General features: G+C 33.7%; 1 protein-coding gene across 3 annotated transcripts in view; it reads left to right on the plus strand.

Moving 5' to 3' along the window:
- LOC131850322 (protein yippee-like) overlaps positions 1 to 21,037 on the plus strand; it is an 82,542-nt gene extending 61,505 nt beyond the window's left edge. The window contains exons 3-7 of one of the 3 annotated variants that reach the window (XM_059200560.1): positions 8,981 to 9,096; positions 11,589 to 11,725; positions 12,455 to 12,498; positions 14,696 to 14,804; positions 18,460 to 21,037. In XM_059200560.1, the coding sequence (XP_059056543.1) occupies positions 8,981 to 9,096; positions 11,589 to 11,725; positions 12,455 to 12,498; positions 14,696 to 14,804; positions 18,460 to 18,549 (496 nt within the window). In that variant the 3' untranslated portion in view covers positions 18,550 to 21,037. Of the gene's footprint in view, positions 1 to 8,980; positions 9,097 to 11,538; positions 11,726 to 12,454; positions 12,499 to 14,695; positions 14,805 to 18,459 lie in introns of those variants that run through there. The other 2 variants (XM_059200702.1, XM_059200625.1) reach the window with 2 other exon arrangements.
- The last annotated feature ends 2,041 nt before the right edge of the window (positions 21,038 to 23,078 follow it).

Below are 23,078 nucleotides of genomic sequence, written 5' to 3' on the forward strand. Positions count from 1 at the left end.
TATAAGATCACCATTGCAATACTTTCTGATCTCTCTCTTCCTGTCTGGTATTTATATCTAGTCGCGTAGTGTTACAACAGAAATGAAGTCAAAACTGACGTAAGCTTAACAATTCGTATAGTATAGTATCGGTTGGATAATTAAAACAATGGTCATTAAGCAAGCGATGTCGTAAAAGATACAATAATTTAATAGTCTATACCTATACTTAATGCAAAACAATATGGTATTGTAATGCACTACTGGTACCTATAGTCTGCAATGTTCTTGCTTAGTTGCAGTCACTGCAACATTACGGAGAACAATGCACGTTGTAACCTCAATTTCGCAAGGAATAATGGATTGAGGACCTATGTAAAACACACGGTTCCGTCTAGTCTAGCCTGACTATAGTCAGATACAAATACTATAAAAGCGAAACTGCGTCTACCTCCCTGTTGTTACCTTTTCACTAGTTGTGACTGTCGACAGAACGGACATTTTCTGAAATTTTTTGAGATTTTCATAATTCAAAGTAAAAATTACTAGCTAACGGTAGTGGTGATAGTGAAAGAATATAATTAATCAGGACTTCTTAGCATTGCATGGATTCACCGTGCGGCGTAGAAGGAAACTCGAAACAGTTACCGGGACTTGTAAGGCTCGTTTGCCTACGTACGTCAACCCTCACCTTCACCGCTAGTTTCATCTCTAAAATATCGTAACAATCTACTATAATAAAAAGAATATTATTTTTTACAGGAAATTATTTGAATTAGACAATGTACCATGTCTGGTTGTCCTCTACTAGATTCCCCCTGGAAGCCATCTTGATAAATTCCTAGTTAATTTGTGAGGATGGGTTGACTACCTGACCTCATGTTCATCTTATCATCCTCCACTAGTGTCTCGTGTAAACCATTAGCGCAGGCTGGAGGACGATACCATTATCAATAATCCCTCCAAAGATTTGGACTATGGAAAGTTAGCCCAGTTACTGTTTGGTGCACATATAAAAGTACAGTCAAATGTCTTAACTCAAAGATTTGGGTCATGTAAAGTTAGCCCAGTTATTGTTTGAGGCACGTATAAAAAGTACAGTCTAAACTTCTATCTTTGAAGTTAATTGATGAACAACAGGAAATAAGGCAGATGCATTAAAATTAGTTTATTTACAAACTGCCGTGATATTGTGTCAACTGTACAACCCAAGCTTTACGGTGCACGTGCATTAAACTGTTTCACAACTCGACCTCTTTATTCTGTATGTAGGCGAGTTTCTGTGTAACATTCTAATTGGATTATGTACTTACTAGTAGATAAGTAGCACGACTTCGATCATTTAAATTTATATCATTATGAATAATAATAACTCAACAAAATTCACATAGCGCCATCTATACAAATTTGCATCGTGCGAAGAATCGAACCCTCGACTAAAGCGGTTTTTTGAACCGCTAGATCACCGAGGTCGTCATGTTGGATCTTTTCTACTCATTAGCATACTTGTTATATCTATTATTATAACTTTATAGGATTATACATGCATATATATGAACAAAAGTTTAATTACAGTTCTCATGAAAATTTCATTTTTGTACATAAGATGTTAATAACTTTTATTCATAACTGTATTTCAATACATTGGTATCTATTGATACTATTGATAATGTGGTGGCGTAGTGGCTACGCCATGTTGTAAATCCTAATGATAGTGAAATCCAATCAGAAAAATTCTTCAATAAAAAAAAATGTAATTAGTCTGTAGTCTAGAAAAGTCGAATGTTGAGTTATGAGAATAAAAACTTGACGAAGATTAAAAAAAAATGAGTTTGTGTTTTGAGATTTTATTGTTAGATATTTTTAAACACGCGGGTCTTAGTCAAACGTAGCTGAGTTTAAAAGATGCATGAGGATGATGAATGTGATGGCGAAAATTATTTCTTACCATACGGCATGTGTTTAGAATGATGGCTTTTTATAACAGTTCTATTGTAGAGCAGGATTTGCAACACATCTAGGTGTTTCCTAAGACTTTAGTGGATGACAGAACTATTTCTTATTGATAGTCTATTCTTTTTTTATTATGAAAAAGGCTTTTGTTAATAAACATTGAATATAAGTACCTACAACCTATTTATTTGAATGTTTTAACATTAACCAAATGTCAACTGTTCTCAAATTACCGTAATGGTACGCACGCACATGCAATACATGGTTTCACAACAAACTCCTTATCGTCTACGCAGTTTATGTTTTATTTTAATTTTGTTTGGTCTCGCCTACCACTATAATAATAATAAACTAATAATACAAATACTAATTAATAAATTTATACATTCCAATGTTTAAATACGTAGGTATATTGTGTCATTTTTATAAATGTTTTGCCACAAATATATCCCCGTCTATGTTTGTTAGTATTATTATAGGTACAGGCGTAAGCTAACAACTATAACTACCTATGTATGTATACGACATAATACATGAAATCAGGTGTAATATAAATTTCGAAAAGAGAGTGAAGTAAAAATATATCTCTTTTTATGACAATTGCGCGGGCATAATAAGTATAAAATTTCGCACATTTATAGTTTATCTATATAAACTATAATTGTGTCAACCATTCACACCTCTATAGGTGTGAATGGTAATATATATATTTTTAACTAGCTGTCCAGGCAAACGTTGTTTTGCCTTAAAATAAAAATAAAAAAATTTGGGCTGGACTACCCCTAACATATAGGGGGATGAAAAATAGATGTTGGTCGATTCTCAGACCTACTCAATATGTCATGAGAATCGGTCAAGCCGTTTCGGAGGAGTATGGAAACGAAAACTGTGACACGAGAATTTTATATATAAGATTATGTATAAAAAATACATTAAATCAATAAAAATAAAATTACACTCAGTTACCATGTATTACATATATTACTTGTTTAATTGTTATTGTTCGTTCAAAGATCTATTTGTATTTTTTGTTATCGTCGTCGATCGTGTATTACTGCCTGACCACTAGTTAGCGGTACTACTTTGACAATAATATATATGTATATCCATATATGTATTCTTGTCAATAAACATACGTATATTGTGAAGTTATAACTAGAACAGACAACAACAACCTATGAGAACTTTCTAGGTCAACAATGAAAATGGTAGTTATACATATACGCCAATTGAACAAAACAGTTAATATTCATCGTGTAACATTATTCATGACAATAGTTTGAATAAGAGTAATGGATTCATACTACATTGTATAGGGGAATGGACCGAATTGGCCAATTATACATCGAGGTTAATTAAACTTCGTATATCGCTATTCTAAATACATGAATTCACTTTACTTCCTAGTTTAATTTTAAATTACTGAAGTAGATATTGATACCTGTGTCACATTAGCTGTCTAACAGGACATCTAGCTTTATATGCTGTCAATTAATTAATGGACATCTATTGTCCCTCTCACAGGAAATCTTTTCCAGGCAATATCAGGATGAAGAGGAGTGATTAGACATAAAGTCTGGTCGAGACATAACAATAATTAGTGATTTAGGCATAATAATGTTTAATGATTTAAGCATAGCAATATTTAGTGATTTAGGCATAATAATGTTTAATGATTTAGGCATAGCAATAATTAGTGATTTAGGCATAATAATAATTAGTGACTCCTCACAAGAAGAATGAGCAAGAAACTTGTGTGTTCCTCTTTTGAATAAATGTTATTTTATAAATAATTACACAATAATAAGGAAAATTATCAAACCTTCTTTTCCACTAATTATTTTTATATAACGAAGGTTGTTATCCCACGCAGTATTGTCTATCAGCAATATCATTTAATATACCTATTCTATTTAATACCATTTTATAGAAAAACCAGTAAAACCCTAGATTTCAGTGCGAATTGCCAGCTTTACTAACGGATCTCAAAATGTCGAGATAACACTGACGAGCGTTAGACAAAAGCTTTTTACGTAAATGCCAGGATTTTACTATTTATTTCACAACGTCCTCTTGTATACATAGTACTAGCTATCGCGCGCAGTTTCGTCTGCATCGCATTTTCACCGTTTTCACAATATTTTAAATCGCAGCTCCGCTCCTATTTTTCGTAACGTGATGTTATATAGCCTTTAATAATGAATGGGCTATCCAACACTAAAAAATGTTTTTAAAATCGAATACCGGAAATTACCCCAAACATCCAAACTTTAACTACCTTTTTTTATACTACGATGGTTGCATAGCCTATGGACACCTGAAACACAATGTAATGTAATGTGGACTCTACTTATTCTCTGCATTTAGCCCGTTGCGCTAGTAGAGCTGATGCTACTATAGCCAGCTAACTAAAATAGCCAGTCAAGCTCCTCCCAGAACCGCAGAAGCCTCCTAGTGTCTTCACAGGTTTCACAGAGCGGCCTCACCATTCCGAGGATTTGTGGCCATTGCAAGCACTCCATGCATATGCATATATAACATATGCATGGAGTTCTTGCAACGCATATATAACATGCGCGGCCGTTTCTTCGGCTTCAGAGCAGCCCCGACAAAGGATTATCTGTAGCAGATATTGTGTACAAGTGTTTGTTTAAGGGACAGTGGCCCGTTATTGTCCCTATCATTATGTTTATGATATACTAATATTATAAATAGGTAAAGTTTGTATCATATTCATTACAAACATTATGTAACTATAACGCTAGACTGGGCGTAACATTAGACGACCCAAGATATGGATGACTGTGCGTATTCGTAATAGATTGGAAACGTGTTTGGAGAATAGAATAAAGATGCTTTTTGCCTAAGTAATCACAAATATTCCTACAGTATATATCTACACATCTATAGATATAAATAAAATTGGAGTGCCTGTCTGTAATATTGAAATAGCCGTTTTTTACTACTTGCATTTGATTATAAGTATGGTACATACACCAAAATTTTTTACAATTTTTGTCTGTCTGTTTGTCCCGGCTAATCTTTGAAATGGCTGGACCGATTTTGACGAGACGAGACTTAGGCTGTCTTTATTTTAGAAAAATTAAATTAAATTCCACGCAGACGAACTCGCGTGTACATCTAATATAATATATAGTTCTACTAGGGACACAGAGGAAATAGGACAATACAGATAATACACGATAAAGTTTTCAGACAGCACTGAATCTGAAAAATGTAGTCGTCGCATAGAAATGGGTTTATTATGAAAACTAACGAATACAATACTTATTATCAATCTTACTAATATTGTAAATGCGAAAGTTTGTGTGGATGGATGGATGTTTGTTACTCTTTCGCGCAAAAAACAACTAAACGCATTTTGAAGAAACTTTACAGTAATATAGTTCATACATCAGAATAACACATAGACTATAAATTTCATGGAGGTAAAACCGCGGGTACAGCTATTTGAGTTATAAAATGTTGATTTTTATATTATTTCCGTATTTTTTTTTTCATTAATAAAAATGGATAGTTTACATGCATTAAATATAATGTGACCAATGTTAGTTCAGATTAAATCAGTGCTCAATGTTTATGTCTCTATATAATAATTTACTCTATTTTCTCTTTAAATACCGAAATATAGGTACCTACATATAGATGTAGGGGTTAGTATTAAGGGTATGTATTATTATTATTGAATCCTACGGCAGGGGTGGTTTGGTGTTTTACATGTTTTTCTTACTGAATTATTAATCAGAAGTATAAATTAACAACAAAGTTTTTTCTGCCCAATTTGAACTTACGACCTTTGGATGTAAGTCGGAATAGTGAACAAATCGAATAAAAACATGTATTCACAACATTATCAAGTAAATTGCAATAATACCAATTACGTTACGTTACGTTTATGAGTAATTATGTAATTAATTGTTGTTATTATCCTTCTTGCTCTATGTTTTGATATTGTATAAACAATACAATAAAAGATTCTTATTCATCAAAACAAAGTCGATTTGTGTATATATGTACTTGATACATTTTTGTTAAATCACGACTTTTTCGGATATACAGCTATGATAAAATCATTAGATACGAAATATGTAATGATAAAGTATAGCTGTGTATACGAACTTACGAAGCCAGTAGTAATTTACTCATACAAAAAAATATCAAAAACTATCAACTAAAAATCTACCTAAGTTTTAAGTAAAATATAATTTACTCAAATAAAAAAAAACAAAAAAGAAAGTATAACTAAAAATCTAGCTAAGCAAAAATATTATAATTTATTAATAATATTAACTCTGTACGATTCACAGAGCGCCATCTAGTCGCAAGCTAAACAGACCTTGTAATATGGGTACTAGAAAACGGATGAAAACTTTTTGTTTTGATATACACACAATACATAAAAAGCACCGGAATCCAATACAAAAAATCATACTCAAGAAATGTTTGCACCGTACGAGGAATTGAACTCGCGATCATTAGAAGTAGGGCGATGTGCTAAACCGCTAGACCTATTCGTGATTTTTTTTATTATGAAATGACGTTATTTTTTTTTTTGTTAGCTTGCATGAGCATTAGAAAATAATATTCCTATTTCCATCTCTATATTTTATAGAGGTGATAAACAACTTCATGTATATCTTTAAAATCTTATGATTGTTATACTTTTCAATCTTAAGTTACATCCTATATAAGATGTCTCCAGTCACCCTCCGTCTATTCGTAAATAATGCATCGCCACAATAAAATATTCCACGTACATGAACACAAATAACACCGTCCTGTGATTAACAATCAATCTTTTGTTTTATTCAACAGCTGTGCCCACACTATGAATAAATAACGACCTATCCAACTTAGAATTGTTTGGGATTTACGCCTTTTTTCATTTCAACGACTTGTAAACAGCATCACTTGTTTTCATATTCGAAATTTAAAATTTATTCTTATTTTTTTAGAGAATCTATTTTTAAATCGAGTTCCTTGCCAGTGTTTATTAGACGAAAATACTTTTTGAAATCGCGGTAGATTTCATATATCACAAAAGTTTGTATTAAATTTTGTTGTTGATATTTGTCTGTATGTCTGTTTGTTCATATATTTAACCCAAACTACTCGATGCCTTTTAATTTGGTTTCTTTACTATAATTTAAACTATATTCTTTTCAGAATACTAATTTATAACTATTTTGTTGTGAGTGTGAGCCTACAAAACATAGATAAAATACCGTCATAAAGTTTTGACCTCACAAAATATAATTATCGTCGCGAGTGTCAACATCCTTCGTATATCAAAGGTCAAAGAATTATTATTTTTATCAGTGAAACGTAGTTTGAAGCATAACAGCTATATTTTAGTCCGTCGGCCCCATCCGACTTGATTAAAAATATACACACAAACATATACACGATTATCCTATATCTTTAATAATATAGAACATGTAGCTTTACAGTGGAAATAGCTAATAACAGTCCTGTAGCACCTGAGTAAACTCTAACAATAAAATTTAAATTAAGTGTTTTTAAATAGTTGCCTCTTAGTGTTTCCTTATATTTTTTTAAGAATGATATTGGAAGCGTACACCCGCCTGCGCTAATGGTCTACGCTGGCGGGGCGCCAGTGGAGGATAATATGATGAATATGTGGTCAGGTCAGTTAGCCCATTGTGGCAAATTCACCAGGAATTTATCACGATGGTTTCCAGGGGAAATCGTGTGAAGTACACACTAGTCCACATAGTAATATGGACTAGTGAACCGAATACTTATGAGTAAATAATCTTCTTCCCCCCCCCCCCCTGTTTCCTTACATTACTTTTCAAAAAAACACTCACCAATGTAACAAAATGTTGGTGTAGGTAACATATGCATTATATATACGGCCACAGAACAGTAGTATCCAATAATTTAATGGACTTTCCAATAGACAATTTTGCAGTCGGTAAACCACAAACACACATTATAGTGATGTGTTCGTTCTATACAGAAACAAAATAATGAATGGTGCCGTAAATGGCACTAGACAGCGACCGCAAGTCGTCTGGTTCAAGCTTAAAAATATCCTAAGATTTTAGTACTGCAATATGAAATTCTAAATTTTCTTTAAGAAATTTTATACATTGTTTTTCTTTTCTTCTGCTCTACTGTTCGATTTTGATCAATGGTACTACAGCGACTGCAAGTCGTTTGGTTTATGTTCAATTAAGTTATATCTTAAGGTTTTAGTATTGAACTGTGATATTGTAAACTTTCTTTAAGAAATTTTATACATTCTTTTCTGTTTTCTTCTGCTCTACTGTTGGATTGAAATTTTTAAACGTGTGCTAAAAATATTTGCACGTGTTTAGTATCATATTGTTATTATATTGACAGTTTTTATCATATTTTATTTAACCACATTTTGTCGTGTATTTTGTTAGTTTAGATTTTAATGTTAGGGTCACTCACACTCACACTTACAGTATTTCCACTGTAAAGCAACATGGTATGTATTGTTATTCTTCTTCCTCTTAGTTCTGTCCCACTAAATGCGGGGTCGGTTCTCCAAATTTTGCGGCTCCAACAAAAAATGAAACAGAGCCTTTGAGCCGTGTAAAATTCCATGGTTAAATATAGATTTCTGGAAAACTGGTGCCTGTACTAGGTATCTGAAGAACCTGTGTCACGGGTCACCAGGCCCCTCCACTAGAACTTATGTGTTAAGATTTATATGCACAATGATATGGCTACTATATACTACTATATAGATATATATAAATAAATGTTCTGTTTGTCCATAGAGGATATATATAAATACTATTATGATATTAGTGTTCTGTGGTTAATAACATCTAAATATATAAAGGAATATATGAATAAATGTCATTCTATTTCTCCATAGAGTGTGGCGGGTTTAGTGAGAGTGAGAGCGCGCGAAACCATTTTTAGACTACTACTTTTTAGACTAGACTATTACCATTACTAAATATTAGTGTTTTTGTGGTTAATAACACCTAAATATATGAATAAATATGATTCTGTTTGTCCACAGAGGGTGGCGGGTAAAGCAAGAGAGCGCGCGGCGCGGTGGTGCAGCGCGCGCGACAGGTGACGGACGGTTTGCGCGGCTCATGTGGGCGGCGGGCGCTTGCTGCTCGCGGCAGGCAGGTCTGTACTTCTACATACATATTTTATATATGTACTAGCTATCCCGTCCAATTTAAACGGGGAACGAAATTACGACGGCCTGAGCCGAGGTTCGATCCAATAGCGGTCGTATCTGTCAGGTGGGAGTTGGCTTTCAGCCGCTCCATAAGTTCTTCCGCGGCTTTGGAATGCTATCTGCACTCGCCCCCTATCGTCCGGTGAAGCTGTAAAGGCCAGCTGCGGCCAATAGCATTAGAGTAGTCCAAAAAAAACTAGATGTCCAGGCAAATGTTGTTTTGCAATATAAATTAAAGCACTAATATCTCTGAAAATTGATATAAGGGTGAAAATTGAGGGTGGTATATACTTTTAATGCCACATTATAAAAAAAATTGTTTAATCCAATAAATTTAAAAAAATGTCAGGACTGAACAACCCTTATCACTTAGGGTATGAAAAATAAATAGTAGTCCATTCTCAGACCTATTGAATATGTATATAAAATTTCATAAAATCGGTCAAGCTGTTTCGGAGGAGTATGGTAACTAACATTGTGACATGACAATTTTATACTCGTATAGATTTATAATATTATTAAGATAAGATTATTTTAATAATATTAAAACGCTAAAGTTTGTGAGCATGAATGTTTGTTACTATTTCACGCAAAAACTACTCAACAGATTTTGATGAAACTTTACAATAATATTATATAATAGCTTATGCATCAGAATAACACGTAGGCTATATTTTATATTGAAAATTAACGCGGGCGAACCCGCGGGCACAGCTATACAAGGCATTATTACTAAAAAAAACAAGACAGGTAGAAAATTACACACATATAGGCTTAATTACAAGTAGTATGCAATAATACAAATTATTTAAACCTGTAGGATACAATATGTGTAAATTTGCATGTGTGTGCTATAGCAATACAAAATGGCTCATAGCTCAGAGGAGAATCACTCAAGGAGCAAAAACTGATTTTCAGCTAAGTCCTAGTGAAAGTGCTATTTAAAAATAAAATAAAAACCTAACAAAACAATATGAAATAAATAAATAATAAAGGAACTTGAGTGTCTAACCTTTAAAGTACTTTGTAGTAACTTTAAAAGAAAAGATACTCATATTATTAAGTATTGTAATTTGTAATTCTGTATTAAACATCGAAATACCAGCAATACGCAAGCTGAAGCAATTGTAATTGCTAGGTATTATGTTAATCTAAGCAATCAAAGACGGAATCCAACTGAATGCAACCAAAGGGAAAACGAAAAACCTTTTCAATTGCCCAATAATACATCCACATTGCCTTGAAGGCTGTTTAACACGTGGATAACAACAAGGTCGTTCACTTAACACGCTTGTGGACACAGGGGGCAGGGATCGCTAAGTTCGTTGCCATTGCCCATTTACGTAAAGTACCTCATCACCTTGCACCTTAATCTATTCCACTTACCGTTTCTTTCTTTATATTCACCCTTAATAGACTCTAAATATTCATAAATTTCAATTCATTAAAGTTTTAATTGACTACAAATAAGAAACGGCGACCGTCTAAATAATAATCTTTAAACTTCTCCAGAATGAAATTACAGTTTTTCCTTTATTTTAATGCAAAAAGTTTTGAATATCAATTTTGAAAGTCGTAATATCGCATGAGTGCTGGTACTAACGCCCCACGCGCACTATACATAGAAAAACCGCGGTTGAGATTGCTATTCTGCTATTCTTCTCTTAGAAGTATACCGGTTCAAATGTAAAGATAGTTAACGGCCATTCATAAATTACGTCACACATGGAGACACTATGTCACACTTTGTCAACCCCCTTGACAAAGTGTGACAAGGGTGGGAAATCCGCAAACTTTTGTGTCGTCACATATATCTACGTAATAGTAACACACGAATTATTTATTTTATCGAATTAAGTGTTATTTACCAGTCCATTTAATTACTTAATGGATTTATATTAATTTGTTTATTTCTGCTACAATTAGCATGTGTGATAACATATAGCTTGGAAGCCGAACAGTCAACACGTGTCGCAATATGGGTGTAGAGTCAATAACGGAATTTGATCACCACTAGAGAAGGTCGCTTCCAGTAGCGGTGGTCAGGTTTCCGCACTTAATATTTGTAGTCTTACACATGCTAATGATAGCGGAATTAAACAAAATAATATAAATAAATTAAATAATAACACAAACTATTAATTCAATTCATCTACTGTTTTATTAGCGGATTGCAAAATATGTGACGTGACACTAGAGGGGACAGTTGCGCAAACGTGACCAACTGTGACAACGACAGTCGAATAATAATTAAATTAGAGAGACGTTATTTCTGATGGTCCCTAATAGAGAGTTTCGCCAATTAAAATCTCCATCGCGGTTGTCCATAGTGCACTTAGGGCGTCCCCGTCAGCCTGGCAGGGGCTGACGGTGGTGTATGTTGGTAGCTAGCAGGCACTCATGCGTGACGGAGTCACTAACCGTGGCGGGGTGGCAGGCGAGAGCGGCGGCGGAGCCACGGCCGCGCGCACGCCAGTCAAGACCTTCCAGGCGTACCTGCCGCCGGCGCATCGCACCTACAGCTGTATACACTGCCGCGCGCACCTGGCCAGCCATGACGAGCTTATATCCAAGGTGGGATGCCTTCTATTATCTCTGACGCCTTATATTATCTCTGACACCTTATAATATCTCTGACGCTTTCCATTTTACTTCTCAGACCTCTGGAATATATACGTACATAGCGTCATCACAGGTGTCACATGATGCCCATAATGTTCATGTATATAGGCGACGGTTACCGCATGCCATCAGGTGGACCGTCAGCTTAAGATACATATAGAAACACCTTCTACGATATAAGCTAGCCGTATATTTATATGTATATGCTATATATTTAATATTAAAGTTATATTCACATAAAAGTGAATATATTTACTATCTGTTGGCGCCTAAACCACAGAATATACATACGTATAATATAATAAACAAGTTGTTGTTATAAAAATAAAAGATTCATGACCCGTAGTCATGAACCTTTTATTTTTATACAATGATTATACCTATTTTTTATTTACTTTACGCACTAGGTATATAATTGGACAATAATTGAAATGTTTGACGCAGATAAATAATCAGGTTTTAATATTATTATAAATAATAAATGAAATTTGTTTCTTGATTGTTTTAGTATTTATATTATTTATATGTAAATTATGTACCTATGTATTTACAAAAAATGTGTTCTGACTGTTGTCTAGTACCCATAACATAAGCTCTGCTTAAGTTAGGACTAGATGACGCTGTGTTTATTTCCACGGTTATTATTGTTTTTATTAATATGTAAATTTTATTGTTTTTCAGTCGTTTCAAGGCAGCCAGGGGCGCGCGTATCTCTTCAATTCTGTGTGAGTATAGTTTTATATGTACTTGGAATACTACACAAGCTGACGACCTACCTTATAAGAGGCTATTGGCTATAACATAACCAGTACACTAAGAACATAACGTATAATTTCATTGCCATATCACACAAACTGAAACTTAGGTTTGAAAAGAAACGCCTTCTATCTGAATCAGCTTATAAAGCAGATTCCTTGACTGCCTTCAAGAAGTAAGATGTGAGATGAAGGAGAAGGTGTTTTTGTATGAATTGCTTGCGCTATAAATTAAGTTTTATACTTAGGTACACATTATTTTTGTGCATTGAAGTTAAATAAAATAAATATTAATATAAGTAATATATTTATTTCTGTATATGTATATTTTAGATCTATATTTTGGTTTAATGGTAGTAATTAAATGGACTTCCCCAAAATAACACCTAATTCGATAAAATATACTATATTCTACTTTATAAGGAGAGACACATGACGTTTGGTTGTCATATTTTATGTACAGCGATCATTACCTGGCTTTCATCCCATTATTTGGATATGTCACTATATGGTCATACAGTATGTTATACATCAGTCACTATTAGCCATCATATCTGAGCTTAATCTTCGAGCATATCATCATTCTTGTATATTTGTATATACTAGAATATTGAAGTGTCTGTTTATAAGTGAAAGTTTATACTTATACAAAAGTATTAATCAAAATCAAAATATCTATTATATATTCATGTAGGTCTATTACGGTTAGATTTATTTTCACGGGATTTTCACTCGCAGATAAACTAATGGTGTAAGGAGTAAACTAGGCTACTATTACTTTAGAAATTTTATAGATTTTAATAAAAAAAAAAAGTTAAATATTACGCCGACAAAGTTACGGGTAACAATAAAAACAGGTACACTAATATAACTTAATATAAATAATACAACGCCTTAAAAAAATAATTAGTACAACGGCGAACTTAACCCAAAAGGCCTATTATTTCCAGTCCACCAATTATTTAGGTATTTAGATGTTATTCGAGTTGACATAATAAGTAACTAGACAGTACGTACAAAAATAACATACAAAATAATGAGGTTAAATTAGAACCCCTCTTCTAAGAACGACTTAAGTATCTAACCTCAGGGGCGGAGTCTTCAAATATGAGCCATATTTGATTTGACCTTTCAAAACCTTCACCTTGTATTACTGTGTCTTAAATGTCAAACGCTTTGTAAGAATTTCTTTACACGACTCTTTACTTTAATTAGCGGGTGAAACCGCAGGGCATAGCTGTTTGAATATCAAATTTTGTTATTCGCAAGTTTCGTAATAAACTCAATTATATCACTACTTAATGGATATATATTATTTTGTTTAATTCCGTTACAATTAACATTTGTGAGACCACAAATATTCAGTGAGGAAACCTAACTACCGTTACGACTTCAATTTCACGATTCAATTATACGGAAACGAAAACGAAAAGGTTGGAGTCGTGTCATATAAACAATTAGAGAGATTAAAGGAAAATCGTGAGAAATGGCAAGTTCCAGAGACAAATTATGAATGAATAAATAATAACAATATACCTGATAGATGCGCATCTAATAAAATCAAAGAAATTAATACTACAATTTAGCGGTACATACATTTGGTCATCTTTCCCAATGTTAGGTAGGTTGATGTCACACAGCGCTGTATAGTGCCAAGCTAAGCCAGAGCTTGTGTTATGGCTACTAGACAACTGATAGATATACTTAGATACATTTTTTTTGTAAATACATACACAATATACATAGAAAATACCCAGACCAATACAATCAATACTCATGAATACAAATGTTTGTACCGTACGAGAATTCGAACTCGCGTTATATGTGGTTAATTGAACTGCCAAACAAGCTGACTGCTCTGATGGCACTGGCAACCTTAGTCCATTATGCATCAATAACATTACGAACAACACAGTAGTAAGTGCCATACTTGCACTTTTACAACGCCTGAATGTACTACTCAGGCGTTGAAAGGACTAAGATGTCATGCATCTTATCCTGTAATTTCAATGCCTAATCTAGCTCTGCAATCAAATCATAGCTTACAAACTAAACAGCTGAAGCTTGGCAGCTAAAATAGACAGACAAATGTATGCTTACGATTTATTATACATACTACCTTATTACCAATTATAAAGTCTAAATAAGAATGTTATTTTATTTCCAGTGTAAACGTTGGGTGCGGTCCGGCAGAGGAGCGCGTGCTGTTGACGGGGCTCCACGCCGTCGCCGATATATACTGCGAGTGCTGCAAGACCATGCTGGGCTGGAAATATGTAAGCCATTTATAATTAAACTTCAAGCCAGTTATCTCAGTTTGGTGGAGCGGTCGCTGGAGAAGAATTGTTCTAGAGAGAACGTCTACTCCAGCTGCCATTGGTTCCGAAACAAATATGACCAGCCATATGCCACTTCAACTTGCAAAGTCGTAAAGCTATATCGGTGTTCTCTGGCGAATTACTTCGTTTCGGATTTGATCCCTTAGAGAAACTCCAAGCATAGCTCTTTTCATTGTTCTTTGAGCGACTCTGAATTGGTGGACCTGATCACATGTTCACCTTATCATCCTCCACTGGTGCCCAGCGTAAACCGTTAGCACAGACGAGTGAGCACTCGTTTCAATCAATTCATTATAATCTAAAAAAATATGACCACGCACTAAATAAAAAAAGTCTGTTATGTTACGTAGTTAAAATAGAACATAAAAATCCAGTGACTCATATGAACTGGTCGTTACTGTTTTATATTATACTTGTATATTTATATTGTACTTACACGTACACATCAGTATTATATTCGTGAGATTACATTGCCTGATCTTATCTATCTGCCATTTTACGTGTCTAGAATTTTTAATAAACGGAAAAGTCTCGTAAAATGTATATAAATATGGAAAATACAATGACTTCACGTCGATGTAGATTATATTATTTTATTTTAAAAACTCTATGGCTCATAATTTTATATCTTAGTTAAAAAATATGTCTAGAAATAATCTTTATTCTAATGATATGAATTCTATGAATAGTAATTTTTTTTATTCTACCACTAATTCGGAACGCAGTCTCATCACAAGAAGTACGAGGAAGAAACGTTTGTGTCGCTCGTTTAAATAAATGTTACTCTAAGTAACACAATTAAGAAGGATTAGGCATGCACAATCAACATAAACTAGCGTGTTGTTCTTTTAAATAAGTGTGTTTTAGGTAAATACAAATTTGGCAATTATTTAACCTAATTAAAAGATGAATTATATGAGCTTATGTAGTACCACTTATATCATAATGTTTTTGTAGTCCGTGGGACCAGACGGTAAATTCTTAAAAATTGAGGTTATGCTTCCATACCCTTAAAATTTACTACCACATCTCACCCTTTAAACTGGAACATATCTTTACTTAATGGATTTATATTATTTTATTTTATTTCGCTACCATTAACATATGGGACAGATTACGCTTGGAGTCGTCTGGTCGCCGGACAGTCAATACTAAGTTTCCAAGCTATATCTGAGCTATATTATTTGCCTAATGATGTCTTGTTCAGTGGCGAAATATGGGTGTAGATTTAATAACGGTCGTCATTTGATTACTAGAAAGGTCTTGACGCTTCCAGTAGTGGCGGACTGGTTTCCGCACTGAATATTTGTGGTCATACACATGCTAATGGTGGAGGAATTAAATAAAATAATATAAATCCATTAAGTGAGGAAAAGAAATTACTCATAATAAACCTATTTCTATAAAATATATGAAACAAAGCAAGTTTGACGGCAGAAATAAGTATGATAGAAGTACCTACTCAGATGACATTGTACAGTCAACCTCTAGAAAAACACCCTTTGTCTAAAGGCTGTTCTTTGAGCAAAGAACTATGTTATTTGCTTAACATTACTATACTTGAGAACGCATAACCTACAAGTGTAAATTACGCAATATTAATTAAACTCTAATTAGAGAACAGCAATCAGTAATCGGTCGCAGTAATACAATGATTGACCGACCTTACGCCCTCACGACCCTGTCACCTTCTACTCCGTCTCAAATTAAACTCAGTATTTACAGGGATGTAAATAATAGATTATTTACAATAAAAAAATACGATTTAAAGCATTCGGAATATTTGATTGATCCAGATTAATATCCCAATAAGTCGAGTAATTAATAATTGATTTGTTATTCAGTCGACTTTTTCACTGTGGTTTAAAAATTCGAAATTAAGTGGTGACCTAAAATAAGGACCACCCACATCCCACGGTGCCCAAAAATTAGGCATGTGAAATAATAATCGATTACAGAAAAGTCGATTATTAGTTAATTAAACATTACTACCAATTACATAGTGTTAGGTTGACTAGAAAGGATATTTTCTAGAGATAAGTCTTCCTTTGTTCGAATTGTCTGTAAATGATTTTATGATTGCGAATTCTAGGTGCAATAATATATATGTATATATATTACGGTAAGCGTAATTCTCAAGTTTCTCGATTCCATCTAGTACCCACCAAGGTACGAGATAATATTAAAAAACAAAAACATTAAGCGTAAATTAAAAGCAATTCTTTTACATAATATTAAATATTTATTTATGGCTCAATGTATTTAGCAATATCATAAACCTACGTCGCTTTCAATGCTAAATGAACGTAATTTTTTTATATTTTTTTCATAATAAATTAATAAAATAATCTATTTTTAAAGACTATATATATTAAATAATTAATTTCTTTACACAGAATGTAACATCCCTAATTTATTATCGATTCTAGTTCATACAGCCACGACGCAATTGTCCATGTTTCTGATAATGACCTCAAACAAATGTATACACATATATATATGTATATCGTATCATATATGTAAAGATAAACTTGTATTCAATAGACTTAGACACCGAATGTGTCGAATATTTGACTATACGTCTAGTCTCGACTCTTAATCTATAGTTCTATACATATAAATAAAATTAGATTGTCTGTTTGTAATATTGAAGTAACCGTTTTTTATTACCAGCATACACCAAAATAACATTTTTTACAATTTTGTCTATCCGTCTGTTTGTTCCGGCTAATCACTAAAATGGCTGGACCGCTTATCAAATAAGGAGTAACTTAGGCTACTTTCATTTTCGAAAAATTCTTTCATTTTAGAAAAGAAAAGAAATTCTACGCGGACGAAGTCGCGGGTAGGTACAGCTAGTGTTCTATATAATTAACTAGCTTCTGGCATTGACTCTGGGTAACCATGATTGAAATGAATCCATTTCATTTAATTGTACAAATTTAACTAGGGATGATCTATATTCATCGATGTTATGAAAACATCACTATTTATTGGAAAAATAGCGATGTGTGTCTTAGATAACATCGACCTAAAAATGAAAGCCCAAGTGATTATGTGGCAAAAAAAATGTAGATCAGTGGGCCGTCGGAAAAAAACAATTGTGGTCTATAAAACAAGAACGCAGATATTTTAATGCCTAATTAATGATTTATTTTATCGATATATCTTTTAGTCCGCTGTCTTCATTTGATATCAAATAAATAGAAATTCCAACAGCCATAAATATATTGAATTATGTTTCATTAATGTTATATAGAGAACGAAGCCCTTAAAATAAAAATATAATACTTTTGGATTACGCGCTCTCTATGGAAAAGTATTTGTATTGAGTCACATTGTAGTGGTCCATAAGTTTGTCAACAGCAAATGTAATAATTTAAATGAGTCTTTGATTATACAAAAACCCACGCAATTATATAATCACGAAAATTAATAGATTCTTTCATTTTCTGCACGGTCAACACTACACCTTTACATTTTATTTTTATTGTCTATGCATGTCTACTTAATAGAAAATCTTTGGAAAATACACATGTCTTTACATAACGAATAACCGCAAATACTTTAAATGATAAATCTGTTGTTGCAGGAGCACGCGTTCGAATCAAGTCAGAAATACAAGGAGGGCAAGTTCATAATCGAACTGGCGCATATGGTGAAGGAGAACGGGTGGGACTAGGCGGCGGTCCGCGGCCGCCTACGGCTCGCGGGCCACAGCGGACCGCTCGGCGCTCGCTCCCACTCCTCGTGAAGGCTCCCAGCCATGGCGCCACTCACCGCCCCTGACTATCCAATGCGTCAATTACTCCGCTCGAAACACGAAGCGGCACCGTGCAGAGTGAAAACATTGGACAAATTTGCACCATGAGTGTTCTTTCACGGCTATAACTGAACGGGCTACGCGGTCTTCTCTGTGAACGGAAAGATGAACGCTCGCCGCCGGCTGGAGCCTTCGTGATGAAGTGTCAGGCGAGTGCAATTGTAAAACTCGCCTTTGTGTAATGCCCTCAATTGTGTGATGCGAATGGACGTTGTTACTTCCACACCGAGGGCAGTATTAGTATCATCACGGATGCGTAAATCGGACAGGTTCGATGACTACTATTTTTGTCAAACTAATTATTATTGGGAGATTGAACCTGACCGATTTATTCAGCGTATGCTCGAGTGTTCCGCGACAACCAAAGTGAGGGTATAGCCTTATGTGCTCTTTACGTACTTTAGTCGGCTTCAGCGCTTGAGCACCGCCAGTCAACGCATGTTATTATTGTTATAGATAAGGTACCGATCTCAACCGCCCCTCGTGTGGGGCTTATGGGCTTAGAATTTATACTAATTTTAGTTTGAAACGATTTAGTTTCGGCCGGTGTGCCGCACGGCCACTCGCCTCGCGGCCGGCGCTGGTACATCGTAAGTTCTTAGTTTTTTTTTTATATTATGTACTATGCAATGTACTGTATTGAGAGAACACTAATACTTTCTCTTGTCCCCTTTAACCTGTGATAAGTATGTTAGTATAGAATTTTAAATTTCTTGAACGGTATTTTCAAGAAGTTGCTCAGAGAGGTCAGATGTATGTTCCTAATGATTTCAGCTGTACAATTTGCTTTTTAATTTTGTGAGGTAACTAGTCGAAACGTGGACGCGTTCTGGGAGACCCCTTAAATTATATTTTATTTTGCGCCTGATGTATTGATTATTTTTTTTTAGTTTAGTTTAATTGAACATTTCGACTATTCCTCTCGACCCTCTGGACCCTCGGTACAGTTTGAATCGAAATTTTCGTTGCGTATTTCTTGGGCAAGTGATTAGTTGGTAATTTGACAGAGTGGAGATTTTCCGTGGACATATATTTGGGCGATGGAAGGAGTATCGGACAGTTTTATTATTCATTTATTGTTTCTATTATAATGTAATAATTATTAGGACGTTTATCAATATATTTTAACCGCATGGTACTTCATTTGTAATTGTAAACGTATGTTAATGAATTGCATGAGCTTTGACTATATTATATGTGCGTCAAAAAATCGAGCCGCTGTGTACGAAGCCATATAGTACGAAGTGATTCTGTTCCCCGTATAAGTGCGGTCACACATTATACGGTTCAGTCGGACGATTGTCCTGTGCGAATGTACGTTGTGAATGGCGCGTTTCCAAAGTGTTGGTGTAGTGCCCAAGGCGTCCGACTGAATCGAATAATGTGAGACCATCGTAAGGTACACAGAGAATTTAATGAACGTCCGATTTCGATATGGAATACATTTTTATCGTATTCTCTTATCTACGCAATGAAGAACTTCTGCCGTCGCATACTACTTTATCAAGAGCGTAAATAACTGCCACTAGCATAAATACGTTTGTAATATACATAATAATGTAATACAAATTCATCGTAAGTGTCGATCGTTTGATGTTGAAAAATGTTTATTTTTACAATGAATAATAAATCTTAAAAATGCTACATTTAGACTTGGATTTGTTTAGAATGTAAGACATTCGTCTGTTACATACTTTTTAGACTTACTCCAGTTTTTGATTCACATCTACAGGGCGTTTGTTATATCATCGACAAGGGAGTGAATGTGTTGTGCATACATTTTGCTTGCGTGGACATCAAACTGACGGTAGTTGCGGCCGGAAAACTGGACAAGAAAGACGTATTTGTGACATTAAAACGGATCGTTACACCGGTAACCATCGACACCAAAGTTCTTGATTGTAGTACTCAAATGTGTAAATACAAACATGGGGGTGTTATTTTTGTATCTATATTGATAAATATTTTTCTACGACGCTACATGCGAATATGTATCTATTGTCTACGTACACGAGATCTCAAATTAAATATTTCATATCAAAAATAATTAAAATACTTATTGTAAACAAAAGCACACCTCCATCTTTAACGTTTCAAAACAAATTATCGTGCATTATGTGAGGAAACAGATACGTCTTTTTAATAACATATTCTGTGTAATATGATAAGGTTAATCGATAAAACGCATTGCAAGTTCACTTGTCTGTTTAATGTAATCGTATTAACTGTTATCATAGGGTTAAAATGTTAAGGATTTCTGGTGCACAATGTTCAATGAAAATTAACAAAGAACCCCAATAATATTAAAAAAACAAAGTTATACTCGCTGTTATATGTATTTTATGAACATTAGTTAAGTAAGGCAGGTGAACATAATAATTAAATCCAAGGAGAGTGTAAATCGTTGTTTTCGTAAGAGCTCTTTCAGACTAGCGATAGAGGCTAGCCGAAAGACAAAGTACAATTCGAAATATCATTAGTATAAGTAGAAACGTATGAAATTGACACATATTGACTTAAGCTACCGAAGCTAATTTCGAGCTTGTAAAAATCACGAACAATTCGGATATATTAGTGATATTAGAGAGACGTACTTTGTCTATGATGAAACGGGTGACTCGCCACATTGGTTGCTTGGCAACCGGCGCTAGTTTGTAAGAATTATTTATAAATAACTCGACGATTTACATGTTACTCCTTATATCACATTACGAGAGATTCAGGAATAGTGCTCATGACATTTTCATCGTGAACATTATGCAACATAATCAAAACTTATTGAGATTGTCACAGTAGTTTAGATTTAACACTCTTAGACCTACGATTTATCTTGATCTTTGATGCCGTTCAACTTGAAAAGTTATACATAAAATATACTTATAATATGATAATAATGTGAGAAAAAATATAAAAAAAAACATGCTAGATTTCTGTGAGGCATAATTAAAGTATTTTTCTACTTGATCGTTTAGGGATGCTGTTAGATATTTTTGGACCATTGTTAAGATAAAACTATGATCAGTATTCGTGGAGTGAGCATAAAGAATAAATGTTAGTTTTTCTTGGATGTCGGTTTGTGGTTGTTGTTGAGATTAGAGAGAAAAACGCTTTTCTAGCTCTATAATATGCACCCGTACACTTTAACTGAACTCCCTGTTGTTTCTACGCGATGGTATTAATATCAAGTGTAAATTTGTCTATTAACATTCTATTTTTAAATTTCACGAAACTGTAATTTGAAAAAAGAAGTACAACTATACTTTCAAATGACAATTTTCCCGCGTAATAAATTATTTATAGATTCAATGTAATCAATCGATCGATTGAGAAACGTCCTTAGCACCATCTCTTGGAAACATCAGGGGAGCATGGTCTTGGAGTGTTAACTGACGACCAAGATGACAGCGTATATTATATGAATGGTGCATTTCAGTACATGTACTTTTGGCATATTTTAAAATATAAGGTATCCCGTTAGGTGTTTACCAAGAAACCGCTTAATATTTTTGTATTTTCCTAGTATATAACGAAACATTATAAATTCGTGGTGTCTTCTAACGATTGTGTATGCATTATGCTATAGATGAGTATTTCGTAAACATTTGGTTGAAATAATAAGTGCGTAATAAAACACTTTTCGTATTAAACACTTGTATTTTTTATTAATTTTACCTTAAATAGAATAATATATGTACATATTACGGGTACCTATCTATTAGGTTTAGACTATTTTTCAAGTCAAATCGTTACACACTTCATTTGAAATATAAATTAATATCTATACATTTTACAACTAAAAACTAAAATGAATGCGACGCCCACATATAATGGGATAATATACTATTATATAAATTAATCAATAAATACAATATTGCTCTATTGACTAGATCATTATTAAAAGCGAGTCCATACTGACATTCTGCTAATAAAATTGCTAAACATTGTGGAATATTACAGGGAACAATGGTAATGTAGTTATTAACTGGCTTATCGACCATATTAGACCACTTGGTTGTTTCATTTGCTTTTGTTTAAGTGCGATAGAACTCCATACTTTTATATATGAATTTTAATATGATAATACTTATATGGTGGAATATTTTTTATTAGAATAAATCTAATGTACATTTTGGTTTTTAGCTGTAAAAAAGTACCATTGAGGCTGTAGCATAAAATGTTTTCATAAATTAAAATGTTAATAGGCAAAGGAAACTAATTGAAGGGATATTGCATTATCATGAAGTTGAGAGATTATTAAATGACCTGTATAACTATGTCTAATAAAGTATATATTTCAATACAATATGCACATAAATCAAAGACATTTGGCAACAATGAACAAAAAAACTAAGAGATTTACTTAAGTTGCAGTCTATCATATACATATA

This window comes from Achroia grisella, unplaced genomic scaffold (genome assembly GCF_030625045.1).
Source record: "Achroia grisella isolate CSIRO2021 unplaced genomic scaffold, CSIRO_AGI_Agris_v1 utg1061, whole genome shotgun sequence".
Lineage (NCBI taxonomy): Eukaryota > Metazoa > Arthropoda > Insecta > Lepidoptera > Pyralidae > Achroia > Achroia grisella.